This window comes from Neofelis nebulosa, chromosome 2 (assembly GCF_028018385.1).
Source record: "Neofelis nebulosa isolate mNeoNeb1 chromosome 2, mNeoNeb1.pri, whole genome shotgun sequence".
In the NCBI taxonomy this organism is placed as follows: domain Eukaryota; kingdom Metazoa; phylum Chordata; class Mammalia; order Carnivora; family Felidae; genus Neofelis; species Neofelis nebulosa.
The window spans coordinates 220,348,284-220,372,554 of record NC_080783.1 but is presented as its reverse complement, the minus strand read 5'-3'; the positions used below and the strand labels follow the sequence as shown (position 1 = coordinate 220,372,554).

At 52.9% G+C, this 24,271-nt stretch overlaps 1 protein-coding gene across 3 annotated transcripts; it reads right to left on the bottom strand.

The window, feature by feature from the left end:
- Positions 1-23,764, bottom strand: WRAP73 (WD repeat containing, antisense to TP73). Of its 3 annotated transcripts, XM_058719357.1 has the most exons (12): positions 23,591-23,754; positions 19,958-20,110; positions 19,064-19,180; positions 12,439-12,511; positions 11,087-11,190; positions 10,283-10,369; positions 9,839-9,973; positions 9,682-9,759; positions 2,136-2,241; positions 1,271-1,396; positions 652-843; positions 1-349 (listed from the first exon to the last, which is right to left on the bottom strand). In XM_058719357.1, the coding sequence occupies exons 1-12, from the start codon at positions 23,657-23,659 to the stop codon at positions 207-209; spliced, it is 1,383 nt and encodes a 460-aa protein (XP_058575340.1). In that variant the 5' UTR covers positions 23,660-23,754; the 3' UTR covers positions 1-206. The 3 variants fall into 3 exon arrangements, with proteins under 3 accessions (XP_058575340.1, XP_058575341.1, XP_058575342.1); XM_058719359.1 differs by lacking the exon at positions 1-349 and having other exon boundaries at positions 708-843; positions 1,205-1,396; positions 23,591-23,763; XM_058719358.1 differs by lacking the exons at positions 19,064-19,180; positions 19,958-20,110 and having other exon boundaries at positions 23,591-23,764.
- Between the last annotated feature and the right edge of the window lie 507 nt (positions 23,765-24,271).

The window sequence follows — 24,271 nt, the reverse complement described above, 5'->3', positions numbered from 1 at the left end:
TGAGTTAGTAAATGTTTATTTTAAATAAAAATTAGTCTCATACCATACATATTTACAGGAATGCTATACAAAAATAAAAGCCGGTCATTTCATCTGGGCCACTGTTGGGGAACGCCCCCCGCCCCCCAGAAGCCCCGCACCTTCCCCGTAGCTGCCACGTGCCACAGTGTTCTCTCGTCTCGGCTGGGCCTGGGCACTCACAGGTCCTACGTGTGGTCACCTGGCCGTCCAAAGGCCGTGCCAACCCTGTCCTCGGTTTCCAGGAAACACAGGCAGAAGTGGTCCTTACTGAGGAGGGCCAGTGAGTCCCCGTTTAAATGCCAGCACAGAGAAAGCACCTGAAAGTCACCTGGAGAAAGGCAGCCGGAGGGTGAAAGGGTGAGGCCAGGGTCCCAGGGTGAGCGCGGCCCCACATCCCCAGAGCTCAGCTCGGGTGGGCGTCTCTGTGTCCCGTGAGAGCTCGGAGCGGTGGACCCCCACCCGGTGTGTGATGCCGGGGACCGGCCCGAGGTCTCTCCCTGGATGTGCCGAGAGGGACCGACCGTACACCCGAGGCGGTCGCCCACACGAGCCCCGGTGCCCAGGTCGCCTGGGAGGGGCTCATCTGTTAGGGTTCTGCCTACAGCCGGTCACAAGCGCCACTGCGCTCACCTTCCCCAGGCACCTGCACGGACACGCAGCCCGCTGGCGCCCACAGGTACACCTTGCCGCCTCCCGTGCAGATGGCCAGCCGGGGCTGCTGCGGGTCCCACTGGAAGGAGCGCACGGGGCACAGCTGCTCCAGCACCGCGAAGAGCCTCAGCTTCTGAATGTCCCAGATCCAGACGGCGTTCGGGACACTGTCTGAGGAGGGAAGACGCGGACACCCTGCTTCAGTGTCCCCGCCTGCGATGCACGCTGGGGGGCGGGCCCCAAGCCCCGTGGACGTGGCCGCTCCGGTGTCTACGAGCCGGACGGTCCCCCCGCCCAGGCTTAGAGCCCACAAGGGCGGGTTTGGCGGTTCTCACAGCCCTCAAAACACGTGAGCTCCCTTCCCGCACGAAACGGGCCGTGGCTGTGGTGGCGCCCGGACCCTGCTCTTCGCCCGACAGCAAGCAGCAGGCGGAGGCGCCGAGACACCGCGCCTCCGGAAGCTTCCGTGGGCACAGCCTCCCGGCAGGAGGACGCAACATGCCGGAAGCCCGTCACCGGGGTTTCCGCTCACCCGGTCTTCATGCCTGGGCACCGGAGGAAACGGGGAGGGGCACGGCCCGCGAGCGCGGCCACTGACCGCTTCTCGTCGCCAGGAAGTAGCTGTCCGGGCTGAAGGCCAGCGCTCCGATGCCGATTTTCGGGTTCGCTCTGTCGGCAACAGGCTTCAGGGTCTGTAAGGAGACTGGCACGGAGGCGATCTCATCTAGAACACGGAAAGGGAGGGGACAGGAGCCGCTGGCCTCGTCCACTCAGTTCAGACAGAAGGAAAAGAGGACTTCACGTTAACCCACGGAGGAAGATTCTATGGAAACAGAGGCTTAAGGGGACCCGGCCATGGCGCTGGAGCCCCCGTGGGGGGTCTGTGTAGCGGAGAGGCCACGTGTGAGCGGGCAGGGGCGTGGCAACTCTGTGCCTTCCCCTCAGTTTTGCCATACACCTAAAATGCTCTAAAAAAGTCTTAAAAAAAACAAAAAGCCATTATAAAACTCATGGCAAAAGGTGGTAAGGTGACGATGGAAAGCCAGGTGAGCGGGTGTGCTGGCTGTGTCCCCCCCCCACCCCCCAACCCCCATCCGCTTACTGAGCGGGGCTGGGCCGCGGACACCACACGACCTGGGGGCTGCTCCCCCACCTCCTGTACCTTGTTAGCCCACCGTACCGATGCCGGGACTGAGGCACAGGCCACCTGCCCAGGACCCGCGGCCAGTTCCGCAGCCCCACCCCCTCTGGCTCCTCCAAGGGCATCTTACTGGTCCTTAAAGAACCACCTGCAGGGCGGTGCCTGCCACACTGGGACCACCAGCCCTCCCGACGCGACGGAAATCTCCCCCCCCCCCCCCGGCAGGCGAGTCTAGTGACCCGCAGGTGGGAGGACGCAAGCCGGGAGGTGTCTCGGTCAAAGGAGGGAGCAATCCCGCCCCCCCCCCCCCCCAGCTGCTCACACTTGGTCTCCGCAGGGGAGGCCACGCCGGCCGCTGCTCTGGGCGGGGGGAAGGCCAGGCGGCCCGGCGCCAGCCGCGGAGTCTTCTCGGCTTCCTTGTACACGACCTGGAAGACACGACAGTCCTGCCACCACCACCGCCCACACATGACACGCAGGAGCAGAGGCGGTGACGCACCGGGTAGTGGTGACGCTGGACCTGGACGCGAGGCGCTGCCGTTCCTGGTGACGGACACAGAGACGCCGGGCCACCGGCGCCCACTCCCCCGCGGGGGCGCCCGGCATGGGTCCCACTCCAAGCCCCACCCCGAGCCCGCCCCTCGGAGGAGTGGCCTGTGCTGGCTGCGGGTTCGTACGCGCCCAACCGACCGCTGGCCAGTGAGGACACAAGCATCTCAGTGGTGCCAAGTGACAGACACAGGTCCTGGGAACGAGGGGACATCTGTGTCCCGAAACCTGATGGGCCCATGAGGCCGAGGCGGTGAGGCAGCCCGGCTGCCCCCTGGCCTCAGAACAAGCTTGGGCTGCAGGCCGGGAGGGCCGAGCAAACCCTTCACGGCCCGTGTGGTTGGCCTGCTCGGCCTCGGCCTCCCACGACCATGGATGGCTTCACCCGCCTGCACCTCCAGCCAGGTCCCACCTCGGGACCTCCGCCCCAGCCTCGCCGCCCCAGCCTCGCCTCCCAGCTGTCCCCTCCCCCTCCCCTCCCCTCCCCTTCCACACGGCTACCTGCAGCCCTACTCCTGGTGGCCTCCCTCATATTTCCCACATGTGGGACAGCTCCCCAAGGTTGGTGTCTGTCTGTCCCCTGCTAAAAAGGACACACATGATCACCTCAGGCCCTCTGTACTTCATGTTCTTGCTGCCAGAACTGCTCCTCCCTCCAATGCCGTATCACTTCTTCCTGGCCCCTGACCCCGTGACCATCCCTGCCTGCCCCAGGGACACCTGCCCCCCACTTCTCAGGTCTGCTTCTCCAGCCCCAAACGCCCGGTGCTTGTGGGTGAGGGACCCTGGGTACTCTGCCGAGGGCAGGAACAGACCTGAGAGTGACCCGTCTGGGGAGTGGGGAGGGCAGGGCAAGGACACCACTTCGGATCCTTTGGGAATTGGTTGAGTCGAACATTTGAAATGTTACCGTAACAGAAGTTTCTGGTGATGTGAGTGGCGACATCACCATGAATAATGCAAAGTGAAAAAAGACTTTTTCTACCTCCCTTCTCCACATGTGGCTCAAATAGAAAGCTGCATTCCAGGGAGGGAGGAAAATGGCGGCGAAGGACGACGCTGGGCTCAGCGCGGCCTGCTGATCGCTTAGATTCCACCCACATCTGCCTGATTTACCCCGCTAACCACGAGAAGACTAGCGGAACGGACTCTCTGGAGCCGAGCGCAGACGAGAGGCCCACGGAAGAGGGTAGGAAGGGCGGAGAGGCGGTGCGCGCTCCACGGACCGGCGGGAGGGAGCTGGGGTGGTGGAGGGGCAGCCAGCCCGCCCGGCAAGGCAGAGCCCCCGAGTCTGGCTGGCAAAAGCGGAGGGGCCGGACGGAGTGTGTTCTGTCGGCCAGTGAGACTTAACATCCGGAAGGTTATAAGCTAACAGCTCTGCTCGGAGAACGGGAGGGCCGGAGGACAACGGGAGGGCCGGAGGACAACGGAGGGAGAGTTGTTGAGCCCCGGACGACAGAGCGCAGCTTGGCGGGGAGCAAAGGCACTGGGAAGCGCCTTCTCCCTCGCCCATCCCCCAGCCCAAATCCGAAAGGGAGCCGGTTCCCATCATGGAACTTGCTTGCACCACGCAAACACCCAACGCTGTGCTTCTGCGGATCCATCCCTCCGACGGGTCGGCCTCCCTCCCGGTGCCGCAGGGCTCCTCCTGAAGCGGATCACCGAAGGAAAAGCGAGCTGAGCCTGCTCCTCCCACCCCTGTGCACCTTGCCGATCCAGCCCGGCTAATAATACGCCAGATCCCATCAAAGCAGCACCACCAGCCGGGCAGTGTGCACACAGCCCAGACAGGGGCCACACCACTCCACAGTGAGACCTGCCCCTGGGAGAGGGGAAGATAAGGTACACACCAGTCTGACTGTGGCCCCAGAGGTGGGCTGGGGACAGACAGCGGCTCTGACCGCGGCCCCGCCCACCAACGCAAGTTACTCCAGACAGCACGGGGGAAGTGCCCTGCGGTTCCGCGCCACCCCAGGGACCATCCAAAATGACGAAACGGAGGAATTCTCCCCAAAAGAAACTCCAGGAAATAGCAACAGCTAACGAACTGATCAAAAACGATTTAAGCAATACAGCAGAAAATGAATTTAAAATAATAGTCATAAAATTAATCGCTGGGCTTGAAAACAGTATAGAGGACAGCAGAGAATCTATTGCTACAGAGATCAAGGGACTAAGGACCAGTCAGGAGGAGCTAAAAATGCTATAAATGAGCTGCAAAATAAAATGGAGGCGACCACAGCTCGGATTGAAGAGGCAGAGGAGAGAACAGGTGAATTGGAAGATAAAATCATGGAAAAAGAGGAAGCTGAGAAAAAGAGAGAGAAAAAAAATCCAGGAGTATGAGGGGAGACTTAGAGAACTAAGTGACACAATTAAATGTAATAACATATGCATAATTGGGATTCCAGAGGAGGAAGAGAGAGGGAAAGGTGCTGAAGACGTACTTGAAGAAATCATAGCTGAGAACTTCCCTGATCTGGGGAAGGAAAAAGGCATTGAAATCCAAGAGGCACAGAGAACTCCCTTCAGATGTCACTTGAATCGATCTTCTGCACGACATATCATAGTGAAACTGGCAAAATACAAGGATAAAGAGAGAATTCTGAAGGCAGCTAGGGACAAACGGGCCCTAACATACAAGCTAGACACATAAGGGTAGTAGCACACCGATCTACTGAAACTTGGCAGGCCAGACAGGAAGGGCAGGGAATCTTCAAGGTGATGAACAGGAAAAATATGCAGCCAAGAAGCCTTTACCCAGCAAGTCTGTCATTCAGAATAGAAGGAGAGATAAAGGTTTTCCCAAACAAACAAAAACTGAAGGAATTCATCATCACTAAACGAGCCCTACAGGAGATCCTAAGGGGGACTCTGTGAATGAAATGTTGCAAGGACCACAAAGGACCAGAGACACCACTACAAGCATGAAATCTATAGATAACATAATAACTCTAAACCCATATCTTTCAATAATAACACTGAATGTAAATGGACTAAATGCGCCAATCAAAAGACATAGGGTATCAGAATGGATAAAAAAAACAAGACCCATCTATTTGCTGTCTACAAGAGACTCATTTTAGACCTGAGGACACCTTCAGATTGAAAGTGAGGGGATGGAGAACTATCTATCATGCTACCGGAAGTCAAAAGAAAGCTGGAGTAGCCATACTTATATCAGACAAACTAGACTTCAAATTAAAGGCTGTAACAAGAGATGAAGAAGGGCATTATATAATCATTATAGGGTCTATCCATCAGGAAGAGCTAACAATTATAAATGTCTATGCACCGAATACGGGAGCCCCCAAATATATAAAACAATTAATCAAAAACATAAGCAACCTTATTGATAAGAATGTGGTAATTGCAGGGGACTTTAATACTCCATTTACAACACTGGACAGATCATCTAGACACAGGATCAATAAAAAAACAAGGGCCCTGAATGATACACTGGATCAGATGGAATTGATAGATATATTTAGAACTCTGCATCCCAAAGCAACAGAATATACTTTCTTCTCGAGTGCACATGGAACCTTCTCCAAGATAGATCACATACTGGGTCACAAAACAGCCTTTCATAAGTATACAAGAATTGAGATCATACCATACATGCTTTCAGACCACAATGCTCTGAAGCTTGAAATCAACAACACGAAAACGTCTGGAAGACCTCCAAAAGCATGGAGGTTAAAGAACACCCTACTAAAGAATGAATGGGTCAAGCAGGCAATTAGAGAAGAAATTAAAAAATATATGGAAACAAATGAAAATGAAAATACAACAATCCAAACGCTTTGGGATGCAGCAAAGGCAGTCCTGAGAGGAAAATACATTGCAATCCAGGCCTATCTCAAGAAACAAGAAAAATCCCAAATACAAAATCTAACAGCACACCTAAAGGAGATAGAAGCAGAACAGCAAAGACACCCCAAATCCAGCAGAAGAAGGGAAATAATAAAGATCAGAGCAGAAATAAACAACATAGAATCTAAAAAAACTATAGAGCAGATCAATGAAACCAAGAGTTGTTTTTTTGAAAAAATAAACAAAATTGATAAACCTCTAGCCAGGCTTCTCAAAAAGAAAAGGGAGATGACTCAAATACACAAAATCATGAATGAAAATGGAATTATTACAACCAATCCCTCAGAAATACAAGGAATTATCAGGGAATACTATGAAAAATTACATGCCAACAAACTGGACAACCTGGAAGAAATGGACAAATTCCTAAACACGCACACACTTCCAAAACTCAAACAGGAAGAAATAGAAAGCTTGAACAGACCCATAACCAGCGAAGAAATTGAATCAGTTATCCAAAATCTCCCAACAAATAACAGTCCAGGACCAGATGGCTTCCCAATGGCTTCCCAAGGGAATTCTACCAGACATTTAAAGCAGAGATAATACCTATCCTTCTCAAGCTATTCCAAAAAATAGAAAGGGAAGGAAAACTTCCAGACTCATTCTATGAAGCCAGCATTACTTTGATTCCTAAACCAGACAGAGACCCAGTAAAAAAAGAGAACTACAGGCCAATATCCCTGATGAATATGGATGCAAAATTCTCAATAAGATACCAGCAAATCGAATTCAAAAGCATATAAAAAGAATTATTCACCATGATCAAGTGGGATTCGTTCCTGGGCTGCAGGGCTGGTTCAACATTCGCAAATCAATCAATGTGATACATCACATTAATAAAAGAAAAGATAAGAACCATATGATCCTGTCAATCGATGCAGAAAAAGCATCTGACAAAATTCAGCATCCTTTCTTAATAAAAACCTTGAGAAAGTCGGGATAGAAGGAACATACCTTAAACAGCATAAAAGCCATTTATGAAAAGCCCACAGCTAACATCATCCTCAACAGGGAAAAACTGAGAGCTTTTTCCCTGAGATCAGGAACACGACAGGGATGTCCACTCTCACCGCTGTTGTTTAACATAGTGTGGGAAGTTCTAGCATCAGCAACCAGACAACAAAAGGAAATCAAAGGCATCAAAATTGGCAAAGATGAAGTCAAGCTTTCACTCTTTGCAGATGACATGATATTATACATGGAAAACCTGACAGACTCCACCAAAAGTCTGCTACAACTGATACATGAATTCAGCAAAGTCGCAGGATACAAAATCAATGTACAGAAATCAGTTGCATTCTTCTACGCTAATAATGAGGCAACAGAGAGACAAATAAAGAAACTGATCCCATTCACAAGTGTACCAAGAAGCATAAAATACCTAGGAATAAACCTAACCAAAGATGTAAAAGATCTGTATGCTGAAAATTACAGAAACCTTATGAGGGAAATTGAAGAAGTTACAAAGAAATGGAAAAACATTCCGTGCTCATGGATTGAAAGAATAAATATTGTTAAAATGTCAATACTACCCAAAGCCATCTACACATTCAATGCAATCCCAATCAAAATTGCACCAGCATTCTTCTTGAAGCTAGAACAAGCAATCCTAAAATTTGTATGGAACCACAAAAGACCCCGAATAGCCAAAGTAATACTGAAGAAGAAAATCAAAGCAGGAGGCATCACAATCCCAGACTTTAGCCTCTACTACAAAGCTGTAATCATCAGGACAGCATGGTATTGGCACAAAAACAGACACATAGGGGCGCCTGGGTGGCTCAGTTGGTTGGGCGTCCGACTTCGGCTCAGGTCATGATCTCGCGGTGCGTGAGTTCGAGCCCCGCATCGGGTTCTGGGCTGACAGCTCAGAGCCTGGAGCCTGTTTCGGATTCTGTGTCTCCCTCTCTCTCTGACCCTCCCCTGCTCATGCTCTGTCTCTCTCTGTCTCAAAAATAAATAAATGTTAAAAAACAAAAAACAAAAACAGACACATAGACCAATGGAATAGAACAGAAACCCCAGAACTAGACCCACAAAAATACGGCCAACTAATCTTTGACAAAGCAGGAAAGAATATCCAATGGAAAAAAGACAGTCTCTTTAGCAAATGGTGCTGGGAGAACTGGACAGCAACATGCAGAAGGTTGAAACTAGACCACTTTCTTACACCATTCACAAAAACAAACTCAAAATGGATGAAGGACCTGAATGTGAGACAGGAAACCATCAAAACCCTGGAGGAGAAAGCAGGAAAAAAACTCTCTGACCTCAGCCTCAGAAATTTCTTATTTAACACATCCCCAAAGGCAAGGGAATTAAAAGCAAAAATGAACTATTGGGACCTCATCAAGATAAAAAGCTTCTGCACTACAAAGGAAACAATCAACAAAACTAAAAGGCAGCCGATGGAATGGGAAAAGATATTTGCAAATGACATATCGGACGAAGGGTTAGTATCCAAAATCTATAAAGAACTCACCAAACTCCACACCCGAAAAACAAATAATCCAGTGAATAAATGGGCAGAAGACATGAATAGACACTTTTCCAAAGAAGACATCCAGATGGCCAACAGGCACATGAAAAGATGCTCAACGTCGCTCCTCATCAGGGAAGTAAAAATCAAAACCACACTGAGATACCACCTCACGCTGGTCAGAGTGGCTAAAATGAACAAATCAGGAGACTCTAGATGCTGGAGAGGATGTGGAGAAACGGGAACCCTCTTCCACTTTTTGTGGGAATGCAAACTGGTGCAGCCGCTCTGGAAAACAGTGTGGAGGTTCCTCAAATAATTAAAAATAGATCTACCCTATGACCCAGCAATAGCACTGCTAGGAATTTACCCAAGGGATACAGGAGTGCTGATGCAGAGGGGCACGTGTGCCCCAATGTTTATAGCAGCACTTTCACCAATAGCCAACTTATGGAAAGAGCCTAAATGTCCATCAACTGATAAATGGATAAAGAAGTTATGGTTTATATACACAATGGAATACTACGTGGCAATGAGAAAGAATGAAATCTGGCCCTTTGTAGCAACGTGGATGGAACTGGAGAGTGTGATGCTAAGTGAAATAAGCCATAGAAAGACAGATACCATATGGTTTCACTCTTATGTGGATCCTGAGAAACTTAACAGAAGACCAGGGGGGGAGGAGAAGGGGGAAAAATGGTTAGAGAGGGAGGGAGCCAAAACATAAGAGACTCCTAAAAGCTGAGAACAAACTGAGGGTTTATGGGGGGTGGGAGGGAGGGGAAAGTGGGTGATGGGCACTGAGGAGGGCACCTGTTGGGATGAGCACTGGGTGTTGTATGGAAAGCAAGTTGACAATAAATTTCATAAAGAAAGAAAGAGAGAGAGAGAGAGAGAGAGAAAGAGAGAAAGACAGAAAGAAAGAAAGAAACAAACAAACAAACATGCATTCCAGACTTACTATTTTGGGATTGCTAATGGTGGCTGGGTGCCCGAACTCTGTGATCATTTTCCAAGTCACGTGATTAAGGATGCGCACCTGAGGGGGGAGAGTGCGCGTGAGGGCCCCTGGCGGGCGCCGTGCCCGCAGCATCTCCATGTGTGCTACTCGGTCTCACCTTCCCGTCATAGCTTCCGATGGCCAGGAACTGACTGCTGGGGCTCCAGGCCACAGACTTGACGCCCAGGGACCACTCGTAGGCACAGTACGCGGACAAGAGCCGGCCGTCCAAGGAGTAGAGCAGGACCTTGTACTGCAGGAGACCGTGCAGATGTTGACACTCACCCTGACCGGAGCATGGCGGGGGGGGGGGGGGGGTGTGGGATTGGGACACAGCCAATGGCCAGCGGGAGGTCAGAAGGAAGACCAGTGGAGCAGTTCAGGACCTCCCGCACAGGGGACAGTGGGGACCTTGGCCGCAAACGTAAGGACTCGCTGGTCAAAGGGCTGGGCTTGGCCTCGGAGCCTGGTGAGCCGACCGAGCCTCCACATTCAGAAAGCGTCGGGTAAACACAGGTCAAAGCGCCCCAACACACAGGGTCTGCCTGGTCACCCTGCATACCTCCAGGCAGGTGTCCCACACTGCCAGCACACAGCCGTTTGGGGCCCACTCGATCCCTGCGAGGTCCTGGGTCTCTGTGTCAAAGTGCTTCCAAAGCAAGACAGAGAAACATTAAATTCGAAAGTGTTTTCTTGAACAAATACACATTTTATCACTGATGTTGGGAACACGTTTAGTATTTAATTTCCTTGTACAGAAGCGGACAATGTCTCCAGCCCTGTCCTTCTGTCGTTAAAATCCTGCCTGGGCACTCAGGAGGCCCCAGGCGGGCCCAGGTGGAGCCCACCGGGCAGGACAGTGCCCAGCACCACTGGCTGTGATGCAGCTCCCGCGGCCTGGCACCGCCCCCCACTCCCTCCCCCTTCCTGCCTGGCCCGGCCTCACTCCTGGAAGATCAGCTCCGGCGAGATCCCGCCAGGACACCCCGTGCCCGGGTCGATGGGGCCACCTCCGTGCTCTGGCAGGAGGGTCACTGCCAGTCCGAAGGCCTCTCCGCACCCACCCGGCCCGTGGAGCTGAGCCCGGCCAGGGGAGGAGGGCCCCGCGCCCCCGGCCGGGGCCCCTGGAGGCTGGCCCAGAGCAGACCCTCCCGGGGCAGCAGCCCCTGGGCGAACCGCACGGCCCTGACAAGAGGACAGCGGCTCACGCCAATGGCCTGTGGCCGCCCCGCTCACCGGCAGACCCCCCCCCCCCCCCGGGGCGTGCCCTCCGGTGACCCGCCCTCCACGAGACGGCGCTGCCGCGTCCCCTCCCAAAGGTGCCCAGGCCTCGGAGACGCCCCATGGCCGGCAGGGCACCCCCTACCCGCAGGAGCTGCCAGTCGCTGCAGACGAATACGCTCACGTGGTCCTGGCAGTCGCGCCGCTCCGCCAGCGCCATGTAGCGGCCGTCCCGGGTAAAGGAGACCCCTGGCGGGAGGAGAGGGACACCCCGCTGCAGCCCCAGGGAGCGGTGAGAAACCAGAGGCAGGGGTCACGGGGAGGGACGGGCGCCCGCAGCCAGACGGCGGGGCGGAGAGCGAGACCGCGGCCTTGGTGCTGCAGCCCAGGGACCAGGGACCCCCGACCCCCAACCCCCGACCGGCAAGGGATCTGACGGAAAACCGCAGGAACCGGGCCCCCGAAGAACCACAAAGTGTCACTGAAAATGCAGCTCCTGACGGATCGTCGTTTTTGGAGCACAAATCCTAGGGAGCTCAGCCAGCTTGTCAGCTTCTCATCACACCCAGTTTTACTTTTTTAAAAGAATATCTTATTTACTTTTGAGACCGAGAGGAAGCAACAGCTGGGGGGGGGGGGGCGGTGGCAGAGAGAGAGGGAGACGGGAACCGAAGCGGACTCCGCCCCGACAGCACAGAGCCCGACATGGGGCTTGAACCTGGGAGCGGAGAGATCGCGAGCTGAGCCCAAGGCGGACCCTCAGCCGGCCGACTGAGCCACACAGGCACCCCAACTTCCTACGTGTACTTTTGAATTACTCGGGAGAGGAAAAGATCGGAGTTTAGAAATAAGCTTTGGTTGAAAATGTGAAACCGTATTTTCCGTTCTGTGTTAGTCGCAAGGCCCCAGGCCACAGCTCACACTTCGTGAGCCACAAGAACACACAAGGCACTGCCGTCTGCACACATCGCGGCAACTTCACGATTCAGGGATGGGCACCCCACTCGCTCTCCGCGGTCCAACCGAGTCCCGCGGTGGCTGGCTGGGCGGGGCGGCTGCCCTCTCCCCGGCACAGAGACCACAGAGCTGGCCAACAGAAGTCTGGAGGCTTGAAGTGCAGAACTGGGGCGGGGGGGCGTGGGGAGAGGTCCTGGGACACACATCAACCGAAGGGACCTGATCCCCAGTCCTACGACAGGAAGGGAACCGCACGTAAAGCCTACTTCTCTGAGGTCCTTTAAACCACTGTGGTTCTATCTTGAAAGGGGAGCCCTTGTCCTCGGGAGACACACACGGAACTATTCACAGATGAAGCATCAGCAGGTCTGGGGCGTAGAGAAAGAAGCTGGCCACACACTGATAAGCCGCTGAGACTACTGTGCCCGTAAATTTTCTGTATTAAAAAAGTGTCCCTCTCCCCCCCACCCCGCCCCCGCCCCCGGGCCCTGAACAAAAACAACAAGGAAACGGCTTCCAAATCAGCTTCGGCCGACTCACCCTGCTGACAGGCTTTGGGGTATTTGATGTAAGACACGGACTTTGTGCACAAGGACCAGACAGTTATCCGCAGCTGTCGAGAAGAAGGGGAAAGAGAAACGGTGCAGGTTTAGCAGCCGGGAAGACGGCGGTTAAGTCACAGACAGGCATCAGTGACCCAGTAAGAGGTTTACTGCAGAATTAAGAACAGTAGCTGCTCCTGAGTGTCTCCCCCCGCCACCCCCCGTCTCCCGTCCTTTAATTTCATGCTCCTGGTGTTTGGTTTTCTTTTTGTAACAGTATTGCGTGAGCGACACAAAGTCGAATATCCGTGCATTTAGTTTAAAATTCCAAAGTAACTGCGGTTTTCCTCTCCTAACAAATGTGCAGACGCCGGCAGGCAAGCTGTCCAGGACGGTGGGTGTCCCGGGGACTGAGCGAGGTCAACCTGCTTGGTCCTCTGCCTCAGCAGACTCGTGAGCAGGAGGTGGGGGCAGAAGGGCCCGTACGGTGGCCTCTCTGCACGGCTGCTTCCCCACAGGGTTTCTGGGGGTGACCGCTCTGTCAGCCGGCCGTCCCCTCCTCTCCCGGCCCACGTGCCTGGCGGGGTGGTCACGGACACCCGTCCCCAGGAAAAGCCCACAGTATAGCTTTTAAGCGTTCAAACACCCGTCTACATTTACATCTAATATTGAGGTTCTATGACCCCCTAGATCTCATTAGAGTTTAAAAGGGAATAACCGGAATTTCTTAACCCCGATTCCTAGTTTTGTTTCTAAAAATGGTCTCCGTGCCCTTCCCGTTGGCTGACGTGGCAGTTCACTACTTGACGAGCGTCCAACAGCTGACTCTGAACAAGGACAACGCTGGAAAACACACTGACCTGGTTTCCAGATTTACTGTAAAGTACAATAATCAGAGAGTATGCTGTTCGCACAAAGCGAGGCTAATAGGTCAATGGAACAAGACAGAATCCGGAAACAGAGCTGCACACACACAGGCAACGGGTTTTCGACAGAAGTGCGAGTGGAAAAGATCTAAACTCAAAACAGGTCCTATGTCTACACTTAGGAGCCCAAACCAAAAACTTCTAGAAGAAAACAGAATAAAGTCTTTTCGGATCTTGGGTTGGGTGGGGATTTCTTTAGATGCACAAAACATAAAAAAAAAAAAAAAAAAAAAACCTGATCCGTTAGCCTCCATTAAAAGGAAACACTTCTGCTCTTTAAAAGAAGCTGCTAACTAACTGAGAGGGCAAGCTGTAGGAGAAAACACTTGCCAGGCGTGTGTCTAGGAAAGGACTCGCATCCAGAACATAGTAGAACAAACTTCACAGTTGAGTAACGTGACTAGCCACCCGGTAAAGAAACGAACAGACAAGTCCTACGATCACGGGCATGGGACAGAGGCCTAACGGCATTAGTCATGAGGACAATGCAAACTGGAACCACAGGCAGGGGCGTCTGGGAGGCTCAGGTGGCTGGGCGTCCGACTTCAGCTCAGGTCATGATCTCTGGGTTTGTGAGATCGAGCCCCATGTCGGACTGTGTGCCGACAGCTAGGAGCCTGCTTGGGATTCTCTCTCTCTCTCTCTCTCTCTCTCTCTCTCTCTCTCTCTCTCTCTCCCTCTCTCTCTCTCTCTCTGCCTCTTCCCCATTTGTGCTCTCTGTCTCTCTCTTTCTCAAAATAAATAAACTTAAAACAAAAACAAAAACAAAAAACCGGGGCGCCTGGGTGGCGCAGTCGGTTAAGCGTCCGACTTCAGCCAGGTCACGATCTCGCGGTCCGTGAGTTCGAGCCCCGCGTCAGGCTCTGGGCTGATGGCTCGGAGCCTGGAGCCTGTTTCCGATTCTGTGTGTCCCTCTCTCTCTGCCCCTCCCCCGTTCATGCTCTGTCTCTCTCTGTCCCAAAAATAAATAAAAAAACGTTGAAAAAAAAAAATTAAAAAAACAAAACAAAAAAAAAAAAAAAACAAAAAACCACAGGGAGACACCACAACACAAGACTGACTACAGTAGAAAACCACACTGATGCATGTCAAGGGTCGTGAGTGTGGACACCTGAGCTCTAACCCGGGGGGGGGGGCGGGGGGGGGGGCAGCCACGTTAGAGAGCAGTCGGCAGTTTCCTGAAGCTTTCGGCACGCGCCCCCCCGGCACCCCCTCCTAGGGATTTACCCGAGTCAAATGACGTGCGTCCCAGCAGCTCGTTCCGGACGGTGCCCAAGGGAAAGCGCCCACGGCCTGCCAGATGGTGGACGGAAAGCAGATGCCGCGTCCCCATGCCACGGAATGGCGCCCAGCCACGAGGGACCGCTGCTGACACCCTCAGTGACAGCACAGCGCTGGGTGACAGAGGCCAAACAGAGCCCCCCACGCCACGTGGCCCCACCGACAGAGAATGTGGACAGCAAGCAGGCAGTGGCTATCCGGGAGCAGCGGTGGGCGCAGACAGGGCTGTCCACGTTCTGGCTGAGCTGTGCGCCTCAAGGGGTGAATAGTGCTTGTCGGTGGTTTTAACTGGCTTTGTGGACACGTAAGAAAAAGGTTTTCAGCTTATTTTTTTTTTTTTTTTAATTTTTTTTTTTTTTTTTTTTTTAACGTTTATTTATTTTTGAGACAGAGAGAGACAGAGCATGAACGGGGGAGGGTCTGAGAGACAGGGAGACACAGAATCGGAAACAGGCTCCAGGCTCCGAGCCATCAGCCCAGAGCCTGACGCGGGGCTCGAACTCACGGACCGCGAGATCGTGACCTGGCTGAAGTCGGACGCTTAACCGACTGCGCCACCCAGGCGCCCCAGCTTATTTTTTTTTTTGAGGCAGCTACGGGCTGTTTACAACACAGACAGACACTGAAATTTAAGGACACGGGAAGGTGGAAAAGTAACAGGAGTGAAAAAGAAAAACCACGAGAGCCACAGGCTAGGCGAACAACTGACAAAACAGGTTTGTGAGGCAAAAAGATCCACGAGGGACAACGAACGATGAGTTACAATCAAGGTTCCACTGGCGTGAAGACATAACATCCTCAGTCCGAGCGCAGCTGGTAACAGCACCCCACAAGTACAGTAAACAAACCGACACCACAAGGGCAACGGGAGGGGGCAGCCCCACAGACACCGACACGCTACACACCCGGGGGCGTAAACAGTGCGGCCCAGCAAACCGGTGTGCCAACAGCGGAAGAGGAAGGAAAATCGGAAATTTTATGTAAACATAAAGAAATTCAGTTCTTGATAAACGTCGTTGGGAAAAAGATAGACGTGGATCCCTTCCTCACACCACACAGTCCACAGGAACCTGAAGCGCATATTAATCAAGTGTGCGAGAGTGTGCATGTGTGTAAAACAAGGTATGAAAGCACTCAACCTCACCAATAGTCAGGAAACGACAAGTGAAACCACAATGCACTTCCTCTGTAGCTCCACTGGCCTGGCACCTACCTACCTATCATCTATCTATCTATCTATCTATCTATCTATCTATCTATTCTTGAGAGAGACAGAGACAGAATGCGAGTGGGTTCGGGGCAGAGAGAGAGGGAGACACAGAATCCGAAGCAGGCTCCAGGCTCCGAGCTGTCAGCACAGAGCCCGGCGCAGGGCTCGAACTCACAGACCGTGAGATCACGACCCGAGCTGAGGTTGGACGCTCAACCGACAGAGCCACCCCCGTGACCCCGAAGTTGTTTTTTAAAATTAGATTCATGCTGGGGCACCTGGCTGGCTCAGTTGGGGAAGTATGTGACTCATGATCTCCGGGTTGTGAGTTCAAGCCCCATGTTGGATGTAGAGATTACTTAAATAAAAATAAAACTTTAAAAAATAATAATAGTAAATAAAATTAGACTCGTGTTGTCAGGAACTTGAATGAACTTAGAAGGAAATTAGAATTTCATTCATTTTTTTTTTTTTAATGTTTATTTAATTTTGGAAGAGACAGACTGCTAGCAGGGGAAGGGCAGAGAAAGAGTGGGGGGTGGGGAGGAGACTGAATCTGAAGCAGGCTCCAGGCTCTGAGCTGTCAGCACAAAGCCTGACTCAGGGCTCAAACTCACGAACTGTGAGGTTATGACCTGAGCCAAAGTCAGACGCTTAACAGACTGAGCTCCCCAGGCGCCCCAGGACTGGCAGTCAGTTTAAATCCTGATAAAAAGCTTTGGAAAGTCGAATGCCATCTACTATAAGCAGGCAGTCCCCCAGGCTACCCCCGACAGGGTGCCTCAATATAGGTCACGCACAATATACTCCCGGCACCGTGGCCCCTACCCCCTTGAACACCGGCAGCAGCAGAGGGCAGACGGGTGTACTGTGACTTCCCCTGCGAGGAACAGCAGAGTGAGCCACACCTTCCAGACGGACGAACACCGAGGGTGAAGAGAACCACCCCGGAGTACAGAGGACGAACTCGCATCAGCAAACGTGAAACAGATGCAAAGCAAGCAACAGTGTATACGCTCGTTGTGCATGCGCACACGTGTGCACGCACGCACACACGCACACACGCACGACCCAAAGGAAAGCAAGAACGGGTTAACACAGAACGCAGGGTCCGTCCCGCCTCTGTGGGGCATGCAGGCAGCCCTGCTCTGGGCCTCGGGGGTGGGTTGGGGCACACAGTGCTTTACCCTCGGGGACCCTGTGCAAAGGGCCTGTCACATTCGTGTACAGGAGGCAGGAAGGCCCTGGCACACGCCCATCTGGACACTGGATTCTGGCCCCAAGAATTCTAATCACGAAGACTGTCGGGTGAGGCCATATAAACAGTTCAGCACGTCTGAAAACTTCCAAGTTGCAAACGTCTTTAAAAGGCCAACGTGGGGGGCGCCTGGGTGGCGCCGTCGGTTAAGCGTCCGACTTCAGCCAGGTCACGATCTCGCGGTCCGTGAGTTCGAGCCCCGCGTCAGGCTCTGGGCTGATGGCTCGGAGCCTGGAGCCTGTTTCCGATTCTGTGTCTCCCTCTCTCTCTCTGCCCCTCCCCCGTTCATGCTCTGTCTCTCTCTGTCCCAAAAATAAATAAAAAACGTTGAAAAAAAAAAAAATTAAAAAAAAAAAAAAAAAAAAAGGCCAACGTGGGGGCGCCTGGGTGGCGCCGTTGGTTAAGCGTCCGACTTCAGCCAGGTCACGATCTCGCGGTCCGTGAGTTCGAGCCCCGCGTCAGGCTCTGGGCTGATGGCTCGGAGCCTGGAGCCTGTTTCCGATTCTGTGTCTCCCTCTCTCTCTCTGCCCCTCCCCCGTTCATGCTCTGTCTCTCTCTGTCCCAAAAATAAATAAAAAACGTTGAAAAAAAAAAAAATTTAAAAAAAAAAAAAAAAAAAAAGGCCAACGTGGGGGCGCCTGGGTGGCGCCGTCGGTTAAGTGTCCGACTTCAGCCAGGTCACGATCTCGCGGTCCGTGAGTTCGAGCCCCGCGTCAGGCTCTGGGCTGATGGCTCGGAGCCTGGAGCCTGTTTCCGATTCTGTGTCTCCCTCTCTCTCTGCCCCTCCCCCGTTCATGCTCTGTCTCTCTCTGTCCCAAAAATAAATTAAAAACGTTGAAAAAAAAAAAAAATTTAAAAGGCCAACGTGTGCAGCTCTGGGTCTCGGTCCACTCTCTGTCTGACTCCGGATTTCAGCTCAGGTCATGATCTCGCGTGAGATCGAGCCTCTCACTGGGCTCTGCACCGAGCATATGGAGCCTGCTCAAGATTCTCTCTCCCTCCCTCCGTCTCTCTCTGCCCCCCACCCCCACTCTCTCTCAAATTAAAAATGAATGAATGAATGAAAAGTCACCATGTGCACCGCAAGGAAACCAAGTGCCCTGTGTCCTGACAGCCTGTATGAGCAGACACCACATCAAAAGCGGGTCTGAAACCGAAACAGAAGGTACGTGAAGCCACACGGCCGTCTGAGGCAGCCGACTCAGCCGCCCCCTCATGGCTGGACAGAGACCTTCTCCCACATGATGCCAACTTGAAAAAGACCCGATGATGACATCCCACAGGGTCGCCCGGCACCCTCACGGCTGGGCACAGACACTCGCCCTCGCCACACGCACACACTGTCCCCTCTGCAGCCTGGGGCGGGGCTCCTGCAGGGCACTGGGCAGCCCAGGCCTGGGGGTTCGGGCCCACACAGCTGGGTCATGACGCCCCCTCAAAAGGCACATCGTTAACGGGATCTGCACATTTTTCTGTCTTTGAAAACAACACTGCTGACACCAAAGACCTTCTACCCCAACACCTTATATGTGCAAATTCCCTAACTTTGTTGGGGGGGGGGGGAGAGGGGAGGAGCCCCAGCGAGGCTCGGACAGGACGCAGCAGTGACTGCGGTCACAGGTCAGGCATCTTAAAGATGTAAAGTTGATCGTAGTGAATTCATCTTCTACCGCTGAAGTAAAGGAACTGTTTAATTCTTAAATCCTGTCATTTAAAACCCGCGTTACTTTTCCTTAAATTTGGGCAGAAAGATCATATAACAACCGTGTCGACCTAAGACACACATCTTTCTCCGTCTCTCCCTCTCTCCCCATATATGTATATCTGAAAGATACACATTGTTCTCCAAAATTCACCCGCCTGACCGCTACCCAGCAATTTCCGGAGAAAGGCGCGAGGAGTCACCCTCCTCTGCTCGACGACGTGTGCCCAGGGCCTTTGCACTTACGTGGAACTCGGTTGTGTTGAGGATGTGGCGGCCGTCCGGGCTCCAGCAGGAGGCCACCAGCCCGGCCGAGCCCTCGTCGATCCTGCAGTGCCACTCCGGCTGCTCCAGGGACCACACCTGGATTCGCAACGGACAGAAACGCAGACCCACAACATGAGCGCACGCGCGTCAAGCTGGAAAACAGCCGGTTCAACGGCACACGGTCAGGACACAGGGCGCGATTCCACATCCGCCACGAGGCAGGGCTGGAGCCGGACCGCGGCACAAAGCCACGCTCCCGGGGGACCTCACAGTGTTGGTTTTAAAGCCCTTCGCCAGCCCTCCAAGCTCCTTCGGGGAAACTTCAGATCTGCTAGAAACGCATCTTCGCACTTCCCCAAACCCGTGAGGCCCAAGCTTCTAGACAGCTGTCTGCGGACACTTCCTCTTACTGAATTCTACCTGATGACACGTTAAGGCTAGTTAAGTGTTTTCCTGTTTTCAAAGTACTTAAGGGGCGCCTGGGTGGCGCAGTCGGTTAAGCGTCCGACTTCAGCCAGGTCACGATCTCGCGGTCCGTGAGTTCGAGCCCCGCGTCGGGCTCTGGGCTGACGGCTCAGAGCCTGGAGCCTGCTTCCGATTCTGTGTCTCCCTCTCTCTCCGCCCCTCCCCTGTTCATGCTATGTCTCTCTCTGTCCCAAAAATAAATTTAAAAAGTTGAAAAAAAAAATTAAAAAAAAAAAAAACAAAAACAAAGTACTTAAGCTATTAGGGAACTGTTATAATTTTAAGAGGAAACCGGCTTGAGCTGCCTCGCCTTTCTTCTCAAACTACAAGGGCACAGAAGAGGCTCGCTCCTTCCCGGGGTCACCCTCAGGCAAGAGCCCCTGGCTCGGAGCCCCGTGGGCGGCGCACCTGAACCTGCCCCCGCTTGTACATGGCGCACAGGATGAAGAGGGAGTCCGCCGACCACTCGATGTGCTGGATCTGGTCCAGGCACGTGTACAGGTGAAGGATCTGGAGGGTGTGCACATCCCGGACCACTAAGCGGTACTGGACGCAAGAAGCCTAAAAACGGGGAAAAAAAGCCCTTGATGGTCTAACAGTCTCAGGGAAGGGAGCTCAGGAGTCGGTGCTCCCCTCCGTCCAGGAATTCTAGCTCCCTCTGTCCTTCCGGATGTATTTCCTGCCTGGACGGCCTCATGTTCACAGACTGTCACCCCCTCTAAGGATAAGGGTTCACGAGAAGACAAGGTTGAAATACACAGACTATGTGTTGACACTGCTCCAGGATAAGACATTCTGTTAAAACTCTCTACTAGGTCATTTTTTACTTTCTGACTCGCGTATTAAAAACTAAAGCAGGACACAGCGTGGGACCAGCTCTTCTGTGAACTAAGCCAGCACTCTGCTGCTTTAACCACCGGCAGACAAGGCACAGGGAGTGCGGACGGGGGCCTCAGGGTCCTTGGTGAGAAGGACCACGGAGACATAAGGACGAGGCAACAGAAAAATACGTATTTGTCCCTGCCCCCAGGCCCTGGCACAGGACTCCTCGAGTCCTTGAAACGTCCTGGGTGGTAGGAGCGTCTTTTGTTCTAACGAGGCAACTCTAGGTGGGCTCCTGGCCACCAGAAATACCAGCCATGATTAGAAGCTTGTAATGTTCAGTCCCACTCCCCCTTCTCCAGAGAGGGGAGGAGGGCTAGAAGCGGAGTTAATAATTCATCACGAGGAATCCTCTGTAAAATGCCAACAGGACAGTGTTCAGAGAGCTCCAGGCCGGTGAACACAGGCACACAGGGCAGGTGACGCACCCACCCCCACGGGGACAGCGGCTCCTGCACTCGGGACCCTCCTGGACCTTGTCTTCTGGATCTCTTCACCTGGCTGTTCACCTGGATCCTCTCTGGTCTCCTTTAGCACAAGTGTCTGGGTTCTGTGAGCCACTCTGGCAAATCAGCCGAACCCGAGGAGGGGGCCTGTGGGAGCCTCTGACTGGCGGCCCAGGCAGACGGAAGTTGTGGGGAGCTCGAGGACCCGCAGCTCTGGCTGGAATCTGAAGTGGGGGGCACAGGGGCGCGTGCGGGGGCACAGCTGGTGAAGCGCCCGCCTTCGGCTCACGTCACGATCTCACGCTTCAGGAGTTCCAGCCCCACATCGGGCTCACTGCTGTCAGCACGGAGCCCGCTGCAGATCCTGCCCCCCTCTCTGCCGCGCCCCTGCTCATGCTCTTTCTCTCTCTCTCTCAAACATGAAAAAAAAAAAAATAAATAAACAAGAAAATAAACATCAAAAAAAATGCAGTGGGTGGGCGGTCCACCTCGGGTCTCCAGGGGGACGGTGCCAGAATTGAGCTGTGTGGCACCTGCTGGTGTCCTGAGGGCTTGTGTGCTGTGACACACCCCCAGCTCCTGGCAAACGTGACGGGAAGTGTCAGCAGTGCGGCGAGCATAACAGCAGCCGCGGGACAGCAGAGGCGAAGAGCAGCAGCAGGCTGACGCTTTCCCGACACAGGAGGGGACGCAGGCAGGTTTCTCGTCCACTGCGGGGACTTATTCTGAGTACTGACCGTGAAGATGTTTAAGCGTTAATCCTGTTTTCTTGAAGAGGCAGTCTGTGTCCACGTTTGTTAATAATATCCATATCTAAGCAAATTATTTGGGTATACTTATCTGATTTTAGATTATATTATAGTTTAAAAATCAAGAACTGGTTTTTAAAAAAAATTTTTTTAATGTTTATTTATTTTTGAGAGAGGGAGAGAGGGAGAGCGAGCGAGCAGTGGAAGGGCAGAGAGAGAGAGGGAGATACAGAATCCGAAGCAGCTCCAGGCTCTGAGCTGTCAGCACAGAGCCCAATATTGGGCTCGAACTCATACACCCCGAGATCATGACCTGAGCCAAAGTCGGACGCTTAACTGACTGGGCCACCCAGGCACCCCAAGAACTGATTTTTAAATGTTAATTGCTTCGTTCTTATCAAGATCAAACTCAATTATTGGTTTGTGTTTTACAAACCTTTTCCTTTCCTTTTCCAAACCTTCCTTTTCCTTTTGAAAAAAACCTCGGGGCGCCTGGGGGGTTCCTTGTGATCTCGTGGTTTGTGAGGGAGTGTGAGTTCTGTGAGTTTTAGCCGTGGGCTCCATGACGCTGACGAGGAGCCTGCTTGGGATTCTCTCTCTCCCCCTCCCTCCCTCCCTCCCTCCCTCCCTCCCTCCCTCTCTCTCTCTCTCTCTCTCTCTGCCCCTCCCCCACTCGTACGCTCTCACTCTCAAAAATAAAGTTTAAAAAACACACCTCATGAGTTTTCCTTGTAAAAAGGAGAAGGGGAGGGTAACTTCAACTGAGAACATGTGTCACATTGTAGCTTTGTCATCAGTTACAATGAGCTCCTTAAGACAGGGAGTATGTGTCATGGCATGGAAAAACCATTATCAGATCTGTTGCAAGATATTAAAAATGGCAACACAGACCTACTTTCTTCAGGATTTAGGATAGAGCTTCGAAGAACAAGACTCCAGTAACACCATATTTCCACCAAGGCGGAGAAGCCAAAAAAAAAAAAAAAAAAAAAAAAGCACGAAAATGAAGCAAAGGAACATAGTCTTTCTCTTTATAATTCACTGGAATTTTCATAGACAATTTTTTTAAACAATGAATTTATGAGGAGCATTTCAAAAAATACGCCACGGTTTCTGGGGGTGAACTTTAAGCTGAAGACATTGTGTATCTCTTAGCAGAATGCTAATTTATGTATTTAGGATAATACCTCCACAAAGGAGTTCCAGTTTCAAAGAGCTGGACAAAGAACAGGAATGTTCAGGTTCAAACTGAAAAGTCATGAAGCGTCGGTGAGTTAACATACAGAACTAAACAGACACACTTTTTTTTTTTTTTTTTTAACAGACACACTTTCTATAAGGCTGATCTTTTCCTGAATGGACTTCCAGTGCCAATCATACCGCCAGGTCCCGAGGATACACACTGATGATGCTGGTGTGTTTCCTGCACAGACTGGCTCAGAGATTTCAGCAGCATTTGGTCGCCCCCCCCCCCCCCGCCCCTTCCGTGATGAACAGCTCTAATCCCAATCGTTGGAATAAACAGCAGTGCGGACGACTGGACTCATCCGGGCAGAGACTGCTGGTTATTTCAATCGCTTATTTGCCATATGGTGGGGGGCGGGGAGGGCTGGCAAAGACAAAGTCGCTGCACCAGGTTACAGCCAACAGAACTAGGTATGTCCCCCCATGTGTCAAAATAACAACAACGAGCTGATATCCTCTGTACCCTCAAATGTGTGACAACACTGCCATTACCTTCCTCTGACAGATGGAAACTGGGGTGTAGGGAGGCTGGCACCTGCCCATGCCCCATTCCCCCGGGGCCCCTGCTTGGGGCATCTGTCGAGTCCCCAGCCCCGGTGTCCGCCCGGGTCACGTGCCCTGGGTCCCCAGCCTCGGGTGTCAACCCGGGGCCCCTGCTTGAGGCCCGCACCCGCGGACCCCCAAGCTGCCCCCTCCTCCCGGGCCCCGCGGCCGCTCACCAGGTACTTGCCGTCCGGGGAGAACTTGCAGAGCAGGCCGGAGAGCTTGAACACCTCGGAGAAGTTCATGGCGGCCTCCGACCCCCGGCCCCGGGCGCTCCACTCCCGCCCGGCCTGCGGCAACCGCCAGCACCGCGACCGGAAGTGACGGAGGGCGGAAGCACCTCGCAGCCTATCAGGACCCCGGGTGACCGCGCAGCATTGTGGGGCTTGTAGTTCGCACGTTCCCGCGCCGCCGCGCTTCTTGCCACCAGGACGATCAGCCCCTCAGCGAGCGTTGACACCGAAAACGCGGGACGCGCGCTCAAGTTGAATTTCAGGCAAACAACGAATCATTTTTGTGGGAAAATGCTCTCAGATACTGTATGGGACAAACACCAAAAAAGTACCCGCTTATCTGAACTTCAAATGTAAACGGGCGTCCTGTGTGTCCGCTTACGTTTGAGTGTTTATACTTACACGTGAATACGCTTAGATGTAACTACGTTTACGGACACCTACGCGCTTCTATCTAAATACGTAATAGTGTATACACACACATTGTATGTTACACACGGTGAATAAGTACGTATTCGTTTTCTGGGTTTTTTTTCTTTTCTTTTTTCTTTCTTTTTGGCTGAATTGGGCAACCCTGCCTGCAGGGAGGCCCTCGCTTCCCCTCGGGCACTACGCAGATCTGGG